General features: G+C 44.1%; 1 protein-coding gene across 1 annotated transcript in view; it reads left to right on the forward strand.

The window, feature by feature from the left end:
* Positions 1 to 3,516: 3,516 nt before the first annotated feature.
* LOC143774732 (olfactory receptor 2D2-like) overlaps positions 3,517 to 21,064 on the forward strand; it is a 70,633-nt gene continuing 53,085 nt past the window's right edge. The window contains exon 1 of the mRNA XM_077262497.1: positions 3,517 to 3,588. Coding sequence (XP_077118612.1) covers positions 3,517 to 3,588 — 72 coding nt within the window. The remainder of the gene's footprint in view (positions 3,589 to 21,064) is intronic.

Raw genomic sequence — 21,064 nt, forward strand, 5'->3', positions numbered from 1 at the left:
CTCTGCGTTATAAACTGTAGTGAAACACTTGGGGGTTCAAAGTTCTCACAACACATCTAGATAAGTTCCTTGGGAGGTCTAGTTTCCAATATGGGGTCACTTGTGGGGGGTTTGTACTGTTTGGGTACATCAGGGGCTCTGCAAATGCAACGTGACGCCTGCAGACCAATCCATTTAAGGCTGCATTCCAAATGGCGCTCCTTCCCTTCCGAGCTCTGTCATGCACCCAAACAGTGGTTCCCCCCCACATATGGGGTATCAGCGTACTCAGGACAAATTGGACAACAACTTTTGGGGTCTAATTTATCCTGTTACCCTTGTAAAAATACAAAACTGGGGGCTAAAAAATCATTTTTGTGAAAAAAAAAAAGAATTTTTATTTTCACGGCTTTGCGCTATAAACTTTAGTGAAACACTTGGGGGTTCAAAGTTCTCAAAACACATCTAGATAAGTTCCTTGGGAGGTCTAGTTTCCAATATGGGGTCACTTGTGGGGGGTTTGTACTGTTTGGGTACATCAGGGGCTCTGCAAATGCAACGTGACGGCTGCTGACCAATCCATTTAAGTCTGCATTCCAAATGGCGCTCCTTCCCTTCCGAGCTCTGTCATGCGCCCAAACAGTGGTTCCCCCCCACATATGGGGTATCAGCGTACTCAGGACAAATTGGAAAACAAATTTTGGGGTCCAATTTATTCTGTTACCCTTGTAAAAATACAAAGCTGGGTGCTAAAAAATCATTTTTGAGAAAAAAAATAAAAATTATTTTCACGGCTCTGCGTTATAATCTGTAGTGAAACACTTGGGGGTTCAAAGCTCTCAAAACACATCTAGATAAGATCCTTAGGGGGTCTACTTTCCAAAATGGTGTCACTTGTAGGGAGTTTCAATGTTTAGGCACATCAGGGGCTCTCCAAACGCAACATGGCGTCCCATCTCAATTCCAGTCAATTTTGCATTGAAAAGTCAAATGGCGCTCCTTCCCTTCCAAGCTCTGCCATGCGCCCAAACAATGGTTTACACCCACATATGGGGTATCAGCGTACTCAGGACAAATTGGCCAACATTTTTTGGGGTCCAATTTCTTCTCTTACCCTTGGGAAAATAAAAAATTGGGGGCGAAAAGATCATTTTTGTGAAAAAATATGATTTTTTATTTTTACGGCTCTGCATTATAAACTTCTGTGAAGCACTTGGTGGGTCAAAGTGCTCACCACACATCTAGATAAGTTCCTTAGGGGGTCTACTTTCCAAAATGGTGTCACTTGTAGGGAGTTTCAATGTTTAGGCACATCAGGGGCTCTCCAAACGCAACATGGCGTCCCATCTCAATTCCAGTCAATTTTGCATTGAAAAGTCAAATGGCGCTCCTTCCCTTCCAAGCTCTGCCATGCGCCCAAACAATGGTTTACACCCACATATGGGGTATCATCGTACTCAGGACAAATTGGCCAACATTTTTTGGGGTCCAATTTCTTCTCTTACCCTTGGGAAAATAAAAAATTGGGGGCGAAAAATCATTTTTGTGAAAAAATATGATTTTTTATTTTTACGGCTCTGCATTATAAACTTCTGTGAAGCACTTGGTGAGTCAAAGTGCTCACCACACATCTAGATAAGTTCCTTAGGGGGTCTACTTTCCAAAATGGTGTCACTTGTAGGGAGTTTCAATGTTTAGGCACATCAGGGGCTCTCCAAACGCAACATGGCGTCCCATCTCAATTCCAGTCAATTTTGCATTGAAAAGTCAAATGGCGCTCCTTCCCTTCCAAGCTCTGCCATGCGCCCAAACAATGGTTTACACCCACATATGGGGTATCATCGTACTCAGGACAAATTGCACAACATTTTTTGGGGTCCAATTTCTTCTCTTACCCTTGGGAAAATAAAAAATTGGGGGCGAAAAGATCATTTTTGTGAAACAATATGATTTTTTATTTTTACGGCTCTGCATTATAAACTTCTGTGAAGCACTTGGTGGGTCAAAGTGCTCACCACACATCAAGATAAGTTCCTTAGGGGGTCTACTTTCCAAAATGGTGTCACTTGTAGGGGGTTTCAGTGTTTAGGCACATCAGGGGCTCTCCAAACGCAACATGGCGTCCCATCTCAATTCCAGTCAATTTTGCATTGAAAAGTCAAATGGCGCTCCTTTCCTTCCGAGCTCTGCCATACGCCCAAACAGTGGTTTACCCCCACATATGGGGTATCAGCGTACTCAGGACAAATTGTACAACAACTTTGGGGGTCCATTTTCTCCTGTTACCCTTGGTAAAATAAAACAAATTGGAGCTGAAATAAATTTTGTGTGAAAAAAAGTTAAATGTTCATTTTTATTTAAACATTCCAAAAATTCCTGTGAAACACCTGAAGGGTTAATAAACTTCTTGAATGTGGTTTTGAGCACCTTGAGGGGTGCAGTTTTTAGAATGGTGTCACACTTGGGTATTTTCTATCATATAGACCCCTCAAAATGACTTCAAATGAGATGTGGTCCCTAAAAAAAAATGGTGTTGTAAAAATGAGAAATTGCTGGTCAACTTTTAACCCTTATAACTCCGTCACAAAAAAAAATTTTGGTTCCAAAATTGTACTGATGTAAAGTAGACATGTGGGAAATGTTACTTATTAAGTATTTTGCGTGACATATGTCTGTGATTTAAGGGCATAAAAATTCAAAGTTGGAAAATTGCAAAATTTTCAAAATTTTCGCCAAATTTCCATTTTTTTCACAAATAAACGCAAGTTATATCGAATAAATTTTACCACTATCATGAAGTACAATATGTCACGAGAAAACAATGTCAGAATCGCCAAGATCCGTCAAAGCGTTCCAGAGTTATAGCCTCATAAAGGGACAGTGGTCAGAATTGTAAAAATTGGCCCGGTCATTAACGTGCAAACCACCCTTGGGGGTGAAGGGGTTAAGGTGTCTTCTCCTTTAGGAAACATATAAACAATTAATAGAGTAAAATAGTAGATGGAGACTACAATGAGGTGGGAACTACAGGTGGAGAAGGCTTTCTGTCTACTGATTTTGGACTGGAACCGTAAGACAGTGACAATTATATTAATGTAAGATATTATAATCACTGTGAGAGGGATGAAGAGGAGTGTGATACACATTACCAAAACCTCCAACTCAACAATGTAAGTGCTAGAGCAGGCTCTTTCAAGTAAAGGAGCAAGATCACAGAAAAAGTGGTCAATGATATTCGATCCACAAAATGTCAGCATCGATATTGTTATACAGTACATCAGTGCAGTAAACACACCCAGCGCCCAACAGATGGCAGCCAACATCACACAGCGGTCACTTGTCATGGTAGACGTGTAGCGGAGGGGATTACAGATGGCCACATATCTGTCATAGGACATCAACGTGAGGAGGGAGCATTCAAAACCTTCTGCTGCACAGAAAAAAAAAAACTGAGCGATACATCCATTAACAGTAATGGACCCCCCATTATTCAGTAGGATGTGAAACATGTTGGGGACAATATATGTAGGTAACAAAATGTCACAGATGGACAGTTGTGAGATGAAGAAGTACATTGGAGTGTGGAGGTTCTTGCTGGTGGACACCAGGGTGATGATCAGGAGATTCCCACATATTGTTCCACCATAAACCACCAGGAGAAGACAGAACAAGAAAATAGTTGAACGTTGGTCACTTTGAAATCCTAATAGGAAAAATTCTGAATTCATGGTCAGATTGATCTCCTGAATAAATAGTAAAATAAAATGTCATCATCTATAATATCACACAGTGCAAAACCAGCAATACCGTAATGGTGACATCATGAAACTATTGGTGGGCACAATACTTGCGGTATTAGGGTAGACCTGTTATGTATAGAGGTATCCATATTACACAAAGTGTTTGTATTGTGCTAGAATATCTAATCTGATCACATAGATCTAGAGTAGTGTTGAACATTCCGATACCGCAAGGATAGGGTATCGGCCGATACTTGCGGTATCGGAATTCCGATACCCAGTTCCGATACTTTTGTGGTATCGGGAATCGGAATCGGAACCATATTAATGTGTACATTAAAGAATTAAAATAAAAAATAGGGATATACTCACCCTCTGACGCACCCTGGTTGTAACCGGCAGCTTCCGTTCCTAAGAATGAGCGCTTGAAAGACCTTAGATGACGTTGCGGCTTGTGATTGGTCGCGTGAGCGGTCACGTGACCGCCACCATCAGGGAACCATCAGGATACCTTCCGATACTTGGTGTCCCATTGACTTGTATTGGTATCAGGTATCGGTATCGGCGATATCCGATACTTTTCGGGTATCGGACGATACTATCCGATACCGATACTTTCAAGTATCGGACGGTATCGCTCAACAGTAATCCTGAGTATTAAGGAGTTGTATTGTAGTTCATTGCACAGCAAGGATTGAATGACAAGGTTCATAGTAGGGGTTTCATCTATATCTTACAACTGTCATCCGCTTCAGTGGTCACAATCAGAAATAACTCTGGTAAAGCTTGTTAGACACCTTAGATGCCAACGTTCATAGTGATTATTGCATCTGAGTGTTTAGACTGAGTGAGGTGGATGATGGGGGATTCAGACTACTGTACCTACCTGGATATAGATTAACCATAACAAGCACTAGTTAATATACCTTAAATCCATATAGAAATAGACACTAATTATCATTAATATTGCTGCTCTCCCAATCTGTCATTGTTTCTCATTTGTTACTGTGATTCTCTGTTCCTGACATTTGGTTCTCTCTTCCCTGTGGATAAACCTGGTCTTTTTAGCCAAGTATGAGATGACTTTACCTCTTTTCTCCGGGAGTTTTCTTACAGACCACTTGGCTAAAGAGACTAGATTTACAGTGTCTATTGGTCACCACTGATCCTACTATGGCTTTATGTGTTCTTATTGGAATGGGTACATTGAAGGTGTCATGCTCACGCCCTGACTGGTGGGCATGAGTTCGGGGGGTTTGTGGCCCCACTGTGCCACGAACCAGACTACCCTGGAAGGGGCGTGACTATGACAGCTGCCTTGGTCTTCTCTAGAGCCTCTGATGGTGTGGTCAGGCTTGTACAGCAGGCAGCTGCCACGTGCTACTCCAGGGTGGTGTCTGGGTGTGGATGCTGATCCCACTTGGAGAACAGGAACATTAGGACAGGTGCGGGCATCAGGCAGGACTGGCAGATGAGCACGGCTGAAACTCAGACAAGTAGGCTGGCACAGCTGAGACACAAGGCTGGCAGGGACACAGGGCTGGCAGGAATGGCAGAGACACAGGGTTGGCAAGAAGTGCAGAGACACAGGGCTGGCAGGAATGGCAGAGACACAGGGCTAGCAGGAACGGCAGAGATACAGGGCTGGCAGGCATGGCAGAGACACAGGGCTGGCAGGCACAGCTGAGACAGGGCTGGCAGGCACGGCAGAGACACAGGGCTGGCAAGAACGGCAGAGACAAAGGGGTGGCAGGAATGGCAGAGATACAGAGCTGGCAGGAACGGCAGAGACACAGGGTTGTCAGGAACGGCAGAGACACAGGGCTGGCAGGAACGGCAGAGACACAGAGCAGGCAGGAACGGCAGAGACACAGGGCTGGCAGGCATGGCAGAGACAGGGCTGGCAGGAATGGCAGAGACACAGGGCTGGCAGGCACGGTGGAGACACAGAGCTGGCAGGCACGGCAGAGAAACAGGGTTGGCCAGGAACGGCAGAAACACAGGGCTGGCAGGAATGGCAGAGATACAGAGCTAGCAGGAACAGCAGAGACACAGGGCTGGTAGGAACGGCAGAGACACAGGGCTGGCAGGTACAACAGAGACACAGGGCTGGAAGGAATGGCAGAGACACAAGGCAGGCAGAAACGGCAGAGACACAGGGCTGGCAGGAACGGCAGAGACACAGGGCTGGCAGGAATTGCAGAGACACAGGGCTGGCAGGAATGGCAGAGACACAGGGCTGGCAGGAACAGCAGAGACACAAGGCAGGCAGAAACGGCAGAGACACAGGGCTGGCAGGAACGGCAGAGACACAGGGCTGGCAGGAATTGCAGAGACATAGGGCAGGTTGGTGTGGTGTATGGACCTGTTCACACAGGAGGTGCAGGTATGGATATGAAGTATGATGGAACAGGTTGGGACCTGATCACACAGGAGATGCCAGAAGGAAAGGAGTATGAAGGAACAGGCTGGGACCTGTTCACACAGGAAGAGAACCGCAAGGCTGCAGATAGGAGTGGTAGAGCAGCAAGAGATAGAGCAGCAACAGAAGCTAGGCAGTGCGGAACCGCAAGGAATACAGAGAGGAGCTGCAGTTAGATTTCTGCAGAAGCAGAAGCTAAGCAGAGCAGAACCGCAAGGAATGCGGAGAGGAGCTGCAGCAAGAGATTTCTGCAGCAGGAGTGGAGCAGAGTAGAACGGAGCAGAACCGCAGGAGTGCGGAACAGAGGCAAATCCGCAGAGAGACAAAGGTAGAATCACAAAGTGCAGAGCCAAGAGCGTAGTGAAGGCACAGAGTGCAGATCCAAGAGCAGAGAGAAGGCACACAGTGCAGAGCCAAGAGCAAAGCAAAGGCACAGAGTCCAGAGACAAGAGCCAAGAGCAAAGCAAAGGCACAGATTTCAGAGACAAGAGCCAAGAGCAAAGCAAAGGCACAGATTTCAGAGACAAGAGCCAAGAGCAAAGCAAAGGCACAGAGTGCAGAGCCAAGGGCAAAGCAAAGGCACAGAGTGCAGAGACAAGAGCCAAGATCAAAGCAAAGGCACAGAGTGCAGAAACAAGAGCAGAGCAAGCCCCAGAGTGCAGAGCAAAGTCACAGGTTGCAGAGTAAGAAGCAAAGCTAGGTGGCAGAGTGTGGAGCTGAGAGCAGAGCAGAGAGGCACTGCTGGGAAAGAAACCACAGACAAGGAGACAGAGGTAGGACAAAGTTCAGACAAGGTAATGGGACAACACATGGAATAAGAACAAAGACACAGGGACCAGGCTATACAGCCAAAGCAAGGAGAACAGCCTTCAAAGAAGGCAAGACATAGAGCAAGGCCTGTCAGCTCAGAAGCAAAACACAAACTGAGTTAACACATTGCACAGACCCAGTCTACAGGGCGGAGCGGTCCTTAATACTGGAGGCCTCTTGGTAATTGGTCAGGAACAGATTAGACAGGTGCCCCCTGATTCCATAAGAACCAGAGAGTTCTGGTGACGCCCCCCAATGCACACAGCTAGGAAGCATGCAGAGAGCAGAGGCACAGAATATGGAGCTGGCAACAGAAACCACAACATGACCTGGAGCAGTGGGTAAGATAGTGTGAGAGATGAGAGGTCATGCTGTGATGCCAGCAGAGTTGTTACAGAAGGCAGAGTTGAGCCTCATTCCACTGCTGTTCAAAGACAGAATATGAAGAAAGGAGAGTATGTCCAAGCTCAGGGTCACATTTCAATATCAATCCGAACTTTGAACTAGAGTTCGACGGAACCTGATGAACCCAAACACACATGATTCCGCTAATCCCTAATCAAGACCTGAAGATTGAAGTTAAAAGTTTATGGCACAAACCAGACGCTGTAGTGCCGTTAGTCATGGCTGTCCCCAAAAGCCATAGGAAGCACTTACAACAAATCAATGTTAACAAAATCACCATCAATCAACTGAAGAAAGCAGCTCTGCCTAGATCTCCACACTTCCTACCTTAATACTTTACAACATCTTGGAGTTTTGTGAAGAACCCAATGATGGCCAACAGTCACTAGTGATCTGGCAGATGAAATGTACAATGGCAACAATACTAATAATAGTAAGATAGCAATGATTATATCAGTAAAAAAATAATATAAAATCGATGAATTTTCTGACAAAGAAGTGTACTTACATCAGATTTCATAATTTTCCAATATATTCAAGCCTCTATTTTTTAGAATGATGCTGCAATCTCCTGTTTGCTTGAAAATCTTCCTGTGAACAAAGTTTTGTAATCATGAGTAATCAAGCAGACTTGAAATATGACAAAGTGATTTTCCTGTTGATCCTCCATGAGACACTTAGACTTAGGTCACAATCACACGGTCAGTATTTGGTCAGCATTTTATATCAGTGTTTGTAGCCAAAACCAGGAGTGGGCGATAAATACAGAAGTGGTGACGTGCTTCTATTATAGTTTTTCCTCTTCTGATTTTGACTTACAAATATTGATGTAAAACAACTGACCAAATACTGAACGTGAGAATGTGGCCTAAAGTAGTGAAGCCATCTGTCCTGTTCCTGTATCTTCCTTAGAGGGAATATGGAAGCTGCACTGTGTCTAGATTTCTATTCACTTCTACGGGAATTACAAATCAGATTATTGCCGAATTCATCTCACTCCAATATTTCTATAGCCACAACCACTTCTAACTAGCCCAGTGATACAAAGGTTCCCACACCAACAATTAATGAGACTGATCAAACACAACAGCAGAACCATAAATCCTGAGCCGGATCATATAAAGATGGGGACACCGGAAGGTACTGGACATGTCCATGGATAAGAGGACAAGTAAATTCAAAATCTGTATAAAAAACTCCTCTATCTACACAACAGATTTATTGTCAACTAATGACATTATGAAAAAAGCATAAAGATATAATAAAAAAAGCATGATAAAGGCGGGGAGAAGAGGAAGACACAAAAAATGCAGAATACAGTCATATGTGCCACCACCGGGTTATAGACCATCAAATGTAATAACATACTGTAAGTACGTTGATATTATAGTTTCCAAATAATATTTTATCCCCTGACATACCTTGTGCCATTCATTACTGGGGTGTTGTTACAGGACTTTGGGCCCCTCAGTCAGTAGGGCCAGGGTGTGACTGACATACCTGATGTCCTGCAATGACCATGGATCTTCCTACTTTCTGAGGGAACAGAACAATTTGCCCATCTTTTTCTGTGTAACACACAGACAAGACAATGTTATTTTTCCAACTGCTTTTTATAAAGATTTTACATCACCAGCCACAGCCGTACCATAGAGATTTCTGTACATATGGGAAAAATACAGAATTACGTAATTGAACTTTACGAATAAGAAAGTTGAAAAAGTAAACTATATAACTGGCACCATAACTAAATCAGCAAGTGTTGGCACATGATAAAGTCTACAGAGTGAACTTTAATCCAAATCAAAATCCCCCCAAAATGGTCAGAAGCAGGAAGTTTCTTCAGACGAGAGCCCCAAAACAGTCGTTTCTAATGGTGAGCAAATTTGTTCAAAAACAATCTCCAAACATAAATTCAGCACAAATATGGCACATTCGGATTCGTGATCAGAAACACAAGCAAAACTTTATAAAATTGGGAAAAGTCGTCAACATTTGATAAAATATTTGCGGAAATCTATTTTAAGCACTTTGGCTACGATAATGGTAGCGTATCATGAGCGTGGAGCACGTGTTTGATTAGGGGAGGGGGTTTACTGAGCTCAGAGGCGCGGCGTTCTTGCAAACAGTAATTTTTTTTCTAACTTTATATGTACACATTGCGGCTAGCCAATCAGGGCGCAGAAAACATCCATAATGTCCTGACACAACGGCTTGTGTCATTGGCTGCTGAAATCACATGTCCTTCTCCATATAAAGAGCTGACATCTAGTTTTAGCACCATTGTGTATTACTAACATAATACAGCAGGAGACATCTCACTTTGAAATTGTTTGGAGCCTGTAGTCAATGTTATACAGGCCTCATCCACAGGCCAAAAACAATTATGTTACTAACTAGTAATGAGCAAATAGTAAAATATTTGGATTTGGGAAAATCGGCAAAAATAATTGCTAATATCCGTGTATTCATACCGAATAACTAATCCAATGCAAGTGAATGGGAAAGCCGAATATTTTTCTGCTGGACCTAACAAACAGGTCTGGCACCTGAGAAAAAAGCTGAAATGGATGGGAAAGAGCTAAAACTGATTGGGAACAGCATGGAGAAGATGGCTGCATGCCTTTCTGACTTACATTTGGCATCTGGGAATAATGTTGTCAGACTATTGTGCTAGTTTTATGGATTTATAGGAAGACTTACCAAACCAAACCTACATTTTTTAAGGGAAAAATTCTAAGAAACATTATTTTCTTCAGAATTACATGTATTTAATGTATATATATGTATATACAGTACAGACCAAAAGTTTGGACACACCTTCTCTTTTAAAGATTTTTCTTTCTTTCATGACTATGAAAATTGTACATTCACACTGAAGGCATCGAAACTATGAATTAACTCATCACATGTGGAATTATATAATTAACAAAAAAGTGTGAAACAACTGAAATTATGTCTTATATTCTAGGTTCTTCAAAGTAGCCACCTTTTGCTTTGATGACTGCTTTGCACACTCTTGGCATTCTCTTGATGAGCTTCAAGAGGTAGTCACCGGAAATGGTTTTCACTTCACAGGTGTGCCCTGTCAGGTTTAATAAGTGGGATTTCTTGCCTTATAAATGGGGTTGGGACCACCAGTTGTGTTGGGCAGAAGTCTGGTGGATACACAGCAGAAAGTCCTACTGAATAGACTGTTAGAATTTGTATTATGGCAAGAAAAAAGCAGCTAAGTAAAGAAAAATGAGTGGCCATCATTACTTTAATAAATGAAGGTCAGTCAGTCAGACAAATTGGGAAAACTTTGAAAGTGTCCCCAAGTGCAGTGGCAAAAGCCATCAAGCACTACGAAGAAACTGGCTCATATGAGGACAACTCCAGGAAAGGAAGACCAAGAGTCACCTCTGCTTCTGAGGATAAGTTTATCCGAGTCACCAGTCTCAGAAATCGCAGGCTAACAGCAGTTCAGATTAGAGACCAGGTCATTGCCACACAGAGTTCTAGCAGCAGACACATCTCTACAACAACTGTTAAGAGGAGACTTTGTGCAGCAGGCCTTCATGATAAAATAGCTGCTAGGAAACCACTGCTAAGGACAGGCAACAAGTAGAAGAGACTTGTTTGGGCTAAAGAATACAAGGAATGGACATTAGACCAGTGGAAATCTGTGTTTTGGTCTGATGAGTCCAAATTTGAGATCTTTGGTTCCAACCACTGTGTCTTTGTGCGACGCAGAAAAGGTGAACGGATGGACTCTACATGCGTAATTGAAGCATGGAGGAGGAGGTGTGATGGTGTGGGGGTGCTTTGCTGGTGACATTGTTGGGGATTTATTCAAAATTGAAGGCATACTGAACCAGCATGGCTACCACAGCATCTTGCAGCGGCTTGTTATTCCATCCGGTTTGCGTTTAGTTGGACCATCATTTATTTTTCAACATGGCAATGACCCCAAACACACCTCCAGATTGTGTAAGGGCTATTTTACCATGAAGGAGAGTGATGGGATACTACACCAGATGACCTGCCTCCACAGTCACCAGACCTGAACCCAATCGAGATGGTTTGGGGTGAGCTGGATGGCAGAGTGAAGGCAAAAGGGCCAACAAGTGCTAAGCCTCTCTGGGAACTCCTTCAAGATTGTTGGAAGACTACCACTTGAAGCTCGTCAAGAGAATGCCAAGAGTGTGCAAAGCAGTCATCAAAGCAAAAGGTGGCTACTTTGAAGATCCTAGAATACAAGATATAATCTCATGAAAATACAGAAAAATCTTTAAATGAGAAGGTGTGTCAAAACTTTTGGTCTGTACTATATATATATATATATATATATATATATATATATATATATATATATATATATATATATATATATATATCCCCTTTAGCATATGTTCACACATAGCGTTTTGGCTTTAGTTTTTCCTTTAACATTTATTACGGCTCTCACTCCTACATTTGGGAGGTCACGCCCTCATTCAAAATTGTAGCTAGCTAGTGGAATACATATTTCTGATCCCTTTACATTGCCAGATAAAGCATGCCCATTTGAAAGCTAGGCTTTGCCCTCCACCACCACCACTATGTCCACCGCCATATCATTATGTGGCCCTTGCTTCACATTTTCAGAGGGCCAGCAGGTGCAGTGAAACCTGAGTTTTGTGAGCTCCACAGTTAATTTTGGCCACCGGATCCCAATGGAACAATGGAGCCACTGTCATTGCTGGTGAAGTCGCTGTACGATGAATATAATACAGGAGTTGGGGGATCTGTATGATCAATGTAAATTGGATTCTATTAGACACTAAAAGCATTAGAATTAAATTCTGAATACAGTGTAACAAGCGAGGGCCTGTGTTATGGTCAGAATGTCAGGCCTGAAACCCATGTCAGGAACATGTACAAGACTCATTTTACTTGGAAGCAGCCTCCTCAAGGGAAAGAGACCGGAGAGCCATTGAACAATCTGCACAAGCCTACGCACATCATCTGGAAACTACCCAACTAGGCAGAATGTATCTTTTGCATGGTTTTGAGAAAGAATAGGGTATTTACAGAATATGTCCCAGAGAGTGCCAAGCTCTGTGGAGTGTATTACTTGGTTGCCAGGCAGTTCTACTGAGGTCAGGTAAAGGCCTTAGCATGGCAAAGACCAATATGTGTAAAGCTGTGGCCTGAATAGGTTTGTGAAGCATATTTACCCAGTATCTTAGACCAGGGTGCTGCGTTTGGGGCAGGCAGACAAGACATTTGCCTGGGAAATCCTGTGTCTGCAGCCGCTTTATGAAGTGCCCAGAGGATTTACAGAATTACTTACAGTGAATAACGCTGTGCATCCTTGGTAGTCCTCGATCCCAAACCTCCTCCAATCCCCTCTCTCTCTCTCCTGCAGAGTCAGGTTAGCAGTTGATAGTGAGGGGGCTTAGCAGAGGTCAGACCAGGGGCACAATATTGTCTGCAGCCCTGAGGAGGCTGAAGTTGGTTTCTTAGTCCTTCAGTTTCTTATTCGGAGCTGAAGTTGGCTTCTTATTCGTCAGTTTCTTATTCAACAATTTTTTCTTTTCTGTTTTTTATAGGTTTAACAACAAAAAATAATCATCACAATAATAACACACAATGCAATGAGGTGCCCTGATGTGAATACACTTAAAAACAGCTACAAAAAACAATAAAAGTGGCACAAAAATGGGCATCAAAGTTGGCACCAAAGAGTGTTGAAGAAAGGGTTAAATGCCTTTATTCCACTGATCTCACACTGCAGACATATAGAACAGGGAGCCCCACATCAAAACCAGGTGCCTCCAGCCTGGCCCAAATGGGTTCTGGGCTCCAGAATTGGCATCAAAGAGGGCAAACAACCCATTTTCACATATTTGAATAAGCATCTGATGTTTTTAAGGGCTTAAATGAATTTGGACCACTGCTCTGACACTTCAAGTACACAGATAGTGATGCCCTGCATGAATCCCAGATCCCTCCAGCCTGGCCAAAATGAGTTTGGGGCACCAGAATTGGCATCAAAGTGGGCAAACAGCCCATTTTCACAGATTTGAATAAGTAACTGATGTTTTTAAGGGGTTAAATGCCTTTGGGCCACTGACACCACAGTGCATACATATAGAACAGGGAGCCCCACATCAAAACCAAGTCTCTTCAGCCTGGCCCAAATATGTTCTGGGCACCAGAATTGGCATCAAATTGGGCAAATACTGGGTTGGTTTTGGGAATGCCTTGGTTACAGCATCATAACCTTGTTATTAACCAGGTTACTGAGAAAATTGTGTTAACCAATGTTGTAAATATGTGTCCTTATCTAAGTCCTTTAAGTCTGTTTTTGTGTCGTCTGTCAGTATGGAAGGTATTCCAGAGTACCTGAAGGACTTTGAAGACATGTTCTCTGAAAGCGGGCCTGAGGTTCTACCGCCACATCCATCTTTTGATTGTCCATCAATTTAATTCCTGGGGCTAAATTACCCAAGGGCCGTTTGTTTAATCTTTCTGGTCCTGAGCGGCTAGCCATGAAGGAATTTATTGCCGAGAGTCTTCGTAAGGAGCATATCCGCCCTTCTGTTTCTCCTGTGGCAGCTGGCTTTTTCTTTGTAAAGAAAAAAGATTAGTGGTTTGCGTCCTTGCCTCGACTTTCGGGAACTCAACAAAATCACTGTGAGAAACACCTACCCACTTCGTCTCATTCCTGACTTGTATAACCAATTGTCTGGAGCCAAATGGTTTTCTAAGTTGGATTTGCATGGAGCCTATAATTTGATAAAGGTTGAAGAGAGAGACAAGTGGAAGATGGCATTTCTCATGTGAGAAGTTCTTTTTGAGAATCTGTTTATGCCCTTCGGGCTAACAAACGTCTCTGCCATTTTTCAAAATTTTATTAATGTTGTGTTTGCTGATCTGATCAGTCAATTTTGGTTATTTTCCTTGATGACATCTTGGTTTACTCCCCTGACAGTGAAACCCATTTACACTATTTGCGTACTGTCCTTCAGAGACTCATGGAAAACCAACTTTTTACAAATTTTGAAAAATGTTAATTTTTTGTACAGGAGTTATCATTTTTGGGCTTGATTGTTTCCAATGATGGGTTTTGCATGGATCCCAAGAAGGTGCAGGCTATTACTAATTTGGTTCAGCCCCATGACTTGAAAGGTATGCAACTAGTGATGAACGAGTACTACTCGTTGCTCAGGTTTTCCCGAGCATGCTCGGGTGGTCTCCGAGTATTTGTGACTACTCAATTTAGTTTTCCTTGCTGCAGCTGCATGATTTGAAGCTACTAGGCAGCTTGATTACATGTGGGGCTTCCCTAGCCACCAGGCAACCCCCATATCTAAGGCTGGCCAGCAGTTTTAAATCATATAGCTGCATCAAGAAAAACTAAATCTCCAAGCAGTCACAAATACTCGGAGACCACTCAAACACGCTCGGGAAAACCCGAGCAACGAGTATACTCGCTCATCACTATTTGCAACACTCCTTGGGGTTTGCAAACTGCTATCGAAAGTTCATCAAGGTTTTTTTTTCAGGTAGTAAAGTGTTGTGATTTTGCTTTTTGCTCCCTCTAGTGGTCATTAGTGATTTGACTCTGGAGCTTCTGTCTTTTCCTATATCCTCACCTGGGCCGTTAGTTCAGGGGCGTTGCTATATAAGCTCCCTGGACCTTCAGTTCAATGCCTGGCATCGTTGAAATCAGAGCTAATCTGTTGTGCTCTTGTCCTATGATCCTGGTTCCTGTATTTCAAGCTAAGTCTGCTTCCTTGCTTTTTGCTTTTGTTTTGTTTGGTATTTTTGTCCAGCTTGTTCCAATCTGTATCCTGACCTTTGCTGGAAGCTCTAGGGGGCTGGTGTTCTCCCCCCGGACCGTTAGACGGTTCGGGGGTTCTTGAATCTCCAGCGTGGATTTTTATAGGGTTTTGTTGACCAGATAAGTTATCTTGCTATATTCTGCTATTAGTAAGCTGGCCTCTCTTTGCTGAACCTGGTTCATTTCTGTGTTTGTCATTTCCTCTTACCTCTCCGTTATTATTTGTGGGGGGCTTGTATCTTGCTTTGGGGTCCCTTTCTCTGGAGGCAAGAGAGGTCTTTGTTTTCTTCTCCTAGGGGTAGTTAGATTCTCCGGCTGGCGCGAGTCATCTAGCGATCACCGTAGGCATGATCCCCGGCTACTTCTAGTGTTGGCGTTAGGAGTAGCTATTTGGTCAACCCAGTTACCACAGCCCTATGAGCTGGATTTTTGAATCTCGCAGACTTACACGTTCCTCTGAGACCCTGTCCACTGGGGTCATAACAGTATGCCAGGCCAGTATTAAATGTTTAATGCATTGCAGAAGTGGGATTATAAGAATGAAAATTTTGAGGTTTTTTTTTCCCTCTCTCATTTTTTTTTTTTTTTCTTTTCCCCTTTACCTCAGAGTGGCTTAAGCTTGCTGCAGACATGAATGTCCAGACCTTGATTACAAGTGTGGACCAGCTTGCCGCTCGTGTGCAGGGTATACAAGATTATGTTACCAGAAATCCTAGGTCTGAACCCAAGATTCCGATTCCTGAACTGTTTTCAGGAGACCGATTTAAGTTTAGGAATTTCAGGAATAATTGTAAATTGTTTTTGTCCCTGAAACCTTGTTCGTCTGGAGACTCTGCTCAACAAGTAAAAATTGTTATTTCATTCTTACGGGGTGACCCTCAAGATTGGGCTTTTTCGTTGGCGCCAGGAGATCCGGCATTGGCTGATATTGATGCGTTTTTTCTGGCGCTCGGTTTACTTTATGAGGAACCCAATCTTGAGATTCAGGCAGAGAAAGCCTTGCTGGCTATGTCTCAGGGCCAGGACGAGGCTGAGGTGTATTGCCAAAAATTTCGGAAATGGTCCGTGCTGACACATTGGAACGAGTGGGCACTGGCCGCTAATTTTAGAAATGGCCTTTCTGAGGCCATTAAGAATGTTATGGTGGGTTTTCCCATTCCCACAGGTCTGAATGATACCATGTCCCTGGCTATTCAAATTGACCGGCGGTTGCGGGAGCGCAAAACCGCAAATTCCCTCATGTTGTTGTCTGAACAGACACCTGATGTGATGCAATGTGATAGAAAAACCGCAAATTCCCTCATGGTGTTGTCTGAACGGACACCTGATTTGATGCAATGTGATAGAATCCTGACTAGAAATGAGAGGAAAATTCATAGACGCCGGAATGGCTTGTGCTACTACTGTGGTGATTCTACACATGTTATCTCAGCATGCTCTAAACGTATATCTAAGGTTGTTAGTCCTGTCACCGTTGGTAATTTGCATCCTAAGTTTATTCTGTCTGTAACTTTGATTTGCTCACTGTCATCTTATCCTGTCATGGCGTTTGTAGATTCAGGTGCTGCCCTGAGTCTTATGGATCTCTCATTTGCTAAGCGCTGTGGTTTTATTCTTGAACCATTAGAAAATCCTATCCCTCTTAGGGGTATTGATGCTACGCCATTAGCAGAAAATAAACCACAGTATTGGACACAGGTTACCATGTGCATGACTCCTGAACACCGCGAGGTGATACGTTTTCTCGTTCTACATAAAATGCATGATTTGGTTGTTTTGGGGCTGCCATGGTTACAGACCCATAATCCAGTCCTTGACTGGAAGGCTATGTCAGTGTCTAGTTGGGGCTGTCGTGGTATTCATGAGGATTCCCTGCCTGTGTCTATTGCTTCTTCTACACCTTCGGAAGTTCCGGAGTATTTGTCTGACTATCAGGATGTCTTTAGCGAGTCCAGGTCCAGTGCATTGCCTCCTCATAGGGAATGTGACTGTGCAATAGATTTGATTCCAGGCAGTAAATTTCCTAAGGGAAGACTGTTTAATCTGTCGATACCTGAACATACCGCTATGCGTTCATATATCAAGGAGTCTCTGGAGAAAGGACACATCCGTCCGTCTTCTTCCCCTCTTGGTGCGGGATTCTTTTTTGTGGCTAAAAAGGACGGATCTTTGAGGCCTTGTATTGACTATCGGCTTTTAAATAAGATCACTGTCAAATTTCAGTATCCTTTGCCGCTGTTGTCTGACTTGTTTGCCTGGATTAAAGGTGCCAAGTGGTTTACCAAGATAGACCTTCGTGGTGCGTACATCCTTGTGCGCATTAAGCAAGGGGATGAATGGAAAACCGCATTCAATACGCCCGAAGGTCATTTTGAGTACTTGGTGATGCCTTTTGGGCTCTCTAATGCCCCTTCAGTTTTTCAGTCCTTTATGCATGACATTTTCCGGAACTATCTGGATAAATTTTTGATCGTTTATCTGGATGATATTCTGTTTTTTTCTGATAATTGGGAATCGCATGTGGAGCAGGTCAGGATGGTCTTTAAAATTTTGCGTGAAAATTCTTTGTTTGTCAAGGGCTCAAAGTGTCTTTTTGGTGTACAGAAGGTTCCCTTTTTGGGGTTCATTTTTTCCCCTTCTGCTGTGGAGATGGACCCAGTCAAGGTCCGAGCTATTCTTGATTGGACTCAGCCCTCGTCAGTTAAGAGTCTTCAGAAGTTCTTGGGTTTCGCTAACTTCTACCGTCGTTTTATCGCTAACTTTTCTAGCATTGTGAAACCTTTGACGGATATGACCAAGAAGGGCTCCGATGTGGTTAATTGGGCTCCTGCTGCCGTGGAGGCTTTCCAGGAGTTGAAACGTCGGTTTACTTCGGCGCCTGTTTTGTGCCAGCCTGATGTCTCGCTTCCCTTTCAGGTTGAGGTGGATGCTTCAGAGATTGGAGCAGGGGCCGTTTTGTCGCAGAGAGGCCCTGGTTGCTCTGTTATGAGACCTTGCGCCTTTTTCTCTAGGAAGTTTTCGCCTGCGGAGCGAAATTATGATGTGGGCAATCGGGAGTTGTTGGCCATGAAATGGGCATTTGAGGAGTGGCGTCATTGGCTCGAGGGTGCTAAGCATCGTGTGGTGGTCTTGACTGATCACAAAAATCTGATGCATCTCGAGTCTGCTAAACGCCTGAATCCTAGACAGGCCCGCTGGTCATTGTTTTTCTCCCGTTTTGACTTTGTTGTCTCGTATTTACCAGGTTCAAAAAATGTGAAGGCCGATGCTCTTTCCAGGAGCTTTGTGCCTGATGCTCCTGGAGTCGCTGAACCTGTTGGTATTCTTAAGGATGGTATTATCTTGTCAGCTATTTCTCCAGATCTGCGACGTGTGTTGCAGAGATTTCAGGCTGATAGGCCTGATTCTTGTCCACCTGACAGACTGTTTGTGCCTGATAAGTGGACCAGCAGAGTCATTTCCGAGGTTCATTCCTCGGTGTTGGCAGGTCACCCAGGAATTTTTGGCACCAGAGATCTGGTGGCCAGATCCTTTTGGTGGCCTTCCTTGTCTAGGGATGTGCGGTCATTTGTACAGTCATGTGGGACTTGTGCTCGAGCTAAGCCTTGCTGTTCTCGTGCCAGCGGGTTGCTCTTGCCCTTGCCTGTCCCTAAGAGACCTTGGACACATATCTCCATGGATTTCATTTCTGATCTTCCGGTGTCTCAAGGCATGTCTGTTATCTGGGTGATATGTGATCGCTTCTCCAAGATGGTCCATTTGGTTCCTTTGCCTAAGCTGCCTTCCTCTTCCGATCTGGTTCCTGTGTTTTTCCAGAACGTGGTTCGTTTGCACGGCATCCCTGAGAATATTGTGTCAGACAGAGGATCCCAGTTCGTTTCCAGATTCTGGCGATCCTTTTGTAGTAGGATGGGCATTGACTTGTCGTTTTCGTCTGCTTTCCATCCTCAGACTAATGGACAGACGGAGCGAACTAATCAGACTTTGGAGGCTTATTTGAGGTGTTTTGTCTCTGCTGATCAGGACGATTGGGTGACCTTCTTGCCATTGGCTGAGTTTGCCCTTAATAATCGGGCTAGTTCCGCCACCTTGGTTTCGCCGTTTTTCTGCAACTCTGGTTTCCACCCTCGTTTTTCTTCGGGTCATGTGGAACCTTCTGACTGCCCTGGGGTGGATTCTGTGGTGGATAGGTTGCAGTGGATCTGGAATCTTGTGGTGGACAACTTGAAGTTGTCACAGGAGAGGGCTCAGCGCTTTGCAAACCGCCGCCGCGGTGTGGGTCCCCGACTACTTGTTGGGGATTTGGTGTGGCTTTCTTCCCGCTTTGTTCCTATGAAGGTTTCCTCTCCCAAATTTAAACCTCGTTTTATTGGTCCTTACAAGATATTGGAAATCCTTAGTCCTGTATCCTTTCGCCTGGATCTTCCTGTGTCGTTTGCTATCCACAACGTGTTTCATAGGTCCTTGTTGCGGCGGTACGTTGTGCCTGTGGTTCCTTCTGCTGAGCCTCCTGCTCCGATGTTGGTCGAGGGCGAGTTGGAGTACGTGGTGGAGAAGATCTTGGATTCTCATCTCTCCAGGCGGAGGCTTCAGTACCTGGTCAAGTGGAAGGGCTATGGTCAGGAAGATAATTCCTGGGTGGTCGCCTCTGATGTTCATGTGGCCGATTTAGTTCGTGCCTTTCACGCCGCTCATCCTGATCGCCCTGGTGGTCGTGGTGAGGGTTCGGTGACCCCTCACTAAGGGGGGGGTACTGTTGTGATTTTGTTTTTTGCTCCCTCTAGTGGTCATTAGTGATTTGACTCTGGAGCTTCTGTCTTTTCCTATATCCTCACCTGGGCCGTTAGTTCAGGGGCGTTGCTATATAAGCTCCCTGGACCTTCAGTTCAATGCCTGGCATCGTTGAAATCAGAGCTAATCTGTTGTGCTCTTGTCCTATGATCCTGGTTCCTGTATTTCAAGCTAAGTCTGCTTCCTTGCTTTTTGCTTTTGTTTTGTTTGGTATTTTTGTCCAGCTTGTTCCAATCTGTATCCTGACCTTTGCTGGAAGCTCTAGGGGGCTGGTGTTCTCCCCCCGGACCGTTAGACGGTTCGGGGGTTCTTGAATCTCCAGCGTGGATTTTTATAGGGTTTTGTTGACCAGATAAGTTATCTTGCTATATTCTGCTATTAGTAAGCTGGCCTCTCTTTGCTGAACCTGGTTCATTTCTGTGTTTGTCATTTCCTCTTACCTCACCGTTATTATTTGTGGGGGGCTTGTATCTTGCTTTGGGGTCCCTTTCTCTGGAGGCAAGAGAGGTCTTTGTTTTCTTCTCCTAGGGGTAGTTAGATTCTCCGGCTGGTGCGAGTCATCTAGCGATCACCGTAGGCATGATCCCCGGCTACTTCTAGTGTTGGCGTTAGGAGTAGCTATTTGGTCAACCCAGTTACCACAGCCCTATGAGCTGGATTTTTGAATCTCGCAGACTTACACGTTCCTCTGAGACCCTGTCCACTGGGGTCATAACAGTAAAGCCTCTTACTGATCTCATGTTTAAGGGTGCAGATGTAAAGAACTAGTCATCGTTGTTTTTGCCATTGAAAAATTGTTTTAAGACGGCCCTGGTATTGGTTGAATCGAATCTGTCTGAACCCTTTGTGTTGGAGGTTGATGCTTTGGGTGGGGGCAGTGTTGCCTCAAGGACCCGCCACTCTGACTAACCTCAAACCGTGTGCCTTCTTTTCAAAAAAGCTCTTTTCAGCAGAGAGAAATTATGATGTGGGGAACAGAGAACTTCTTGTGGTCAAGTTGGCTTTTGATGAATGGGGCGGTTCATCCTATTACTGTGGTCACTGATCACTGATCATAAAAACCTAGCTTACATTGAGTCTGCCAAAAGATTGACTGCCAGGCAG

Source organism: Ranitomeya variabilis, chromosome 5, assembly GCF_051348905.1.
Source record: "Ranitomeya variabilis isolate aRanVar5 chromosome 5, aRanVar5.hap1, whole genome shotgun sequence".
Classification (NCBI taxonomy): Eukaryota; Metazoa; Chordata; class Amphibia; order Anura; family Dendrobatidae; genus Ranitomeya; species Ranitomeya variabilis.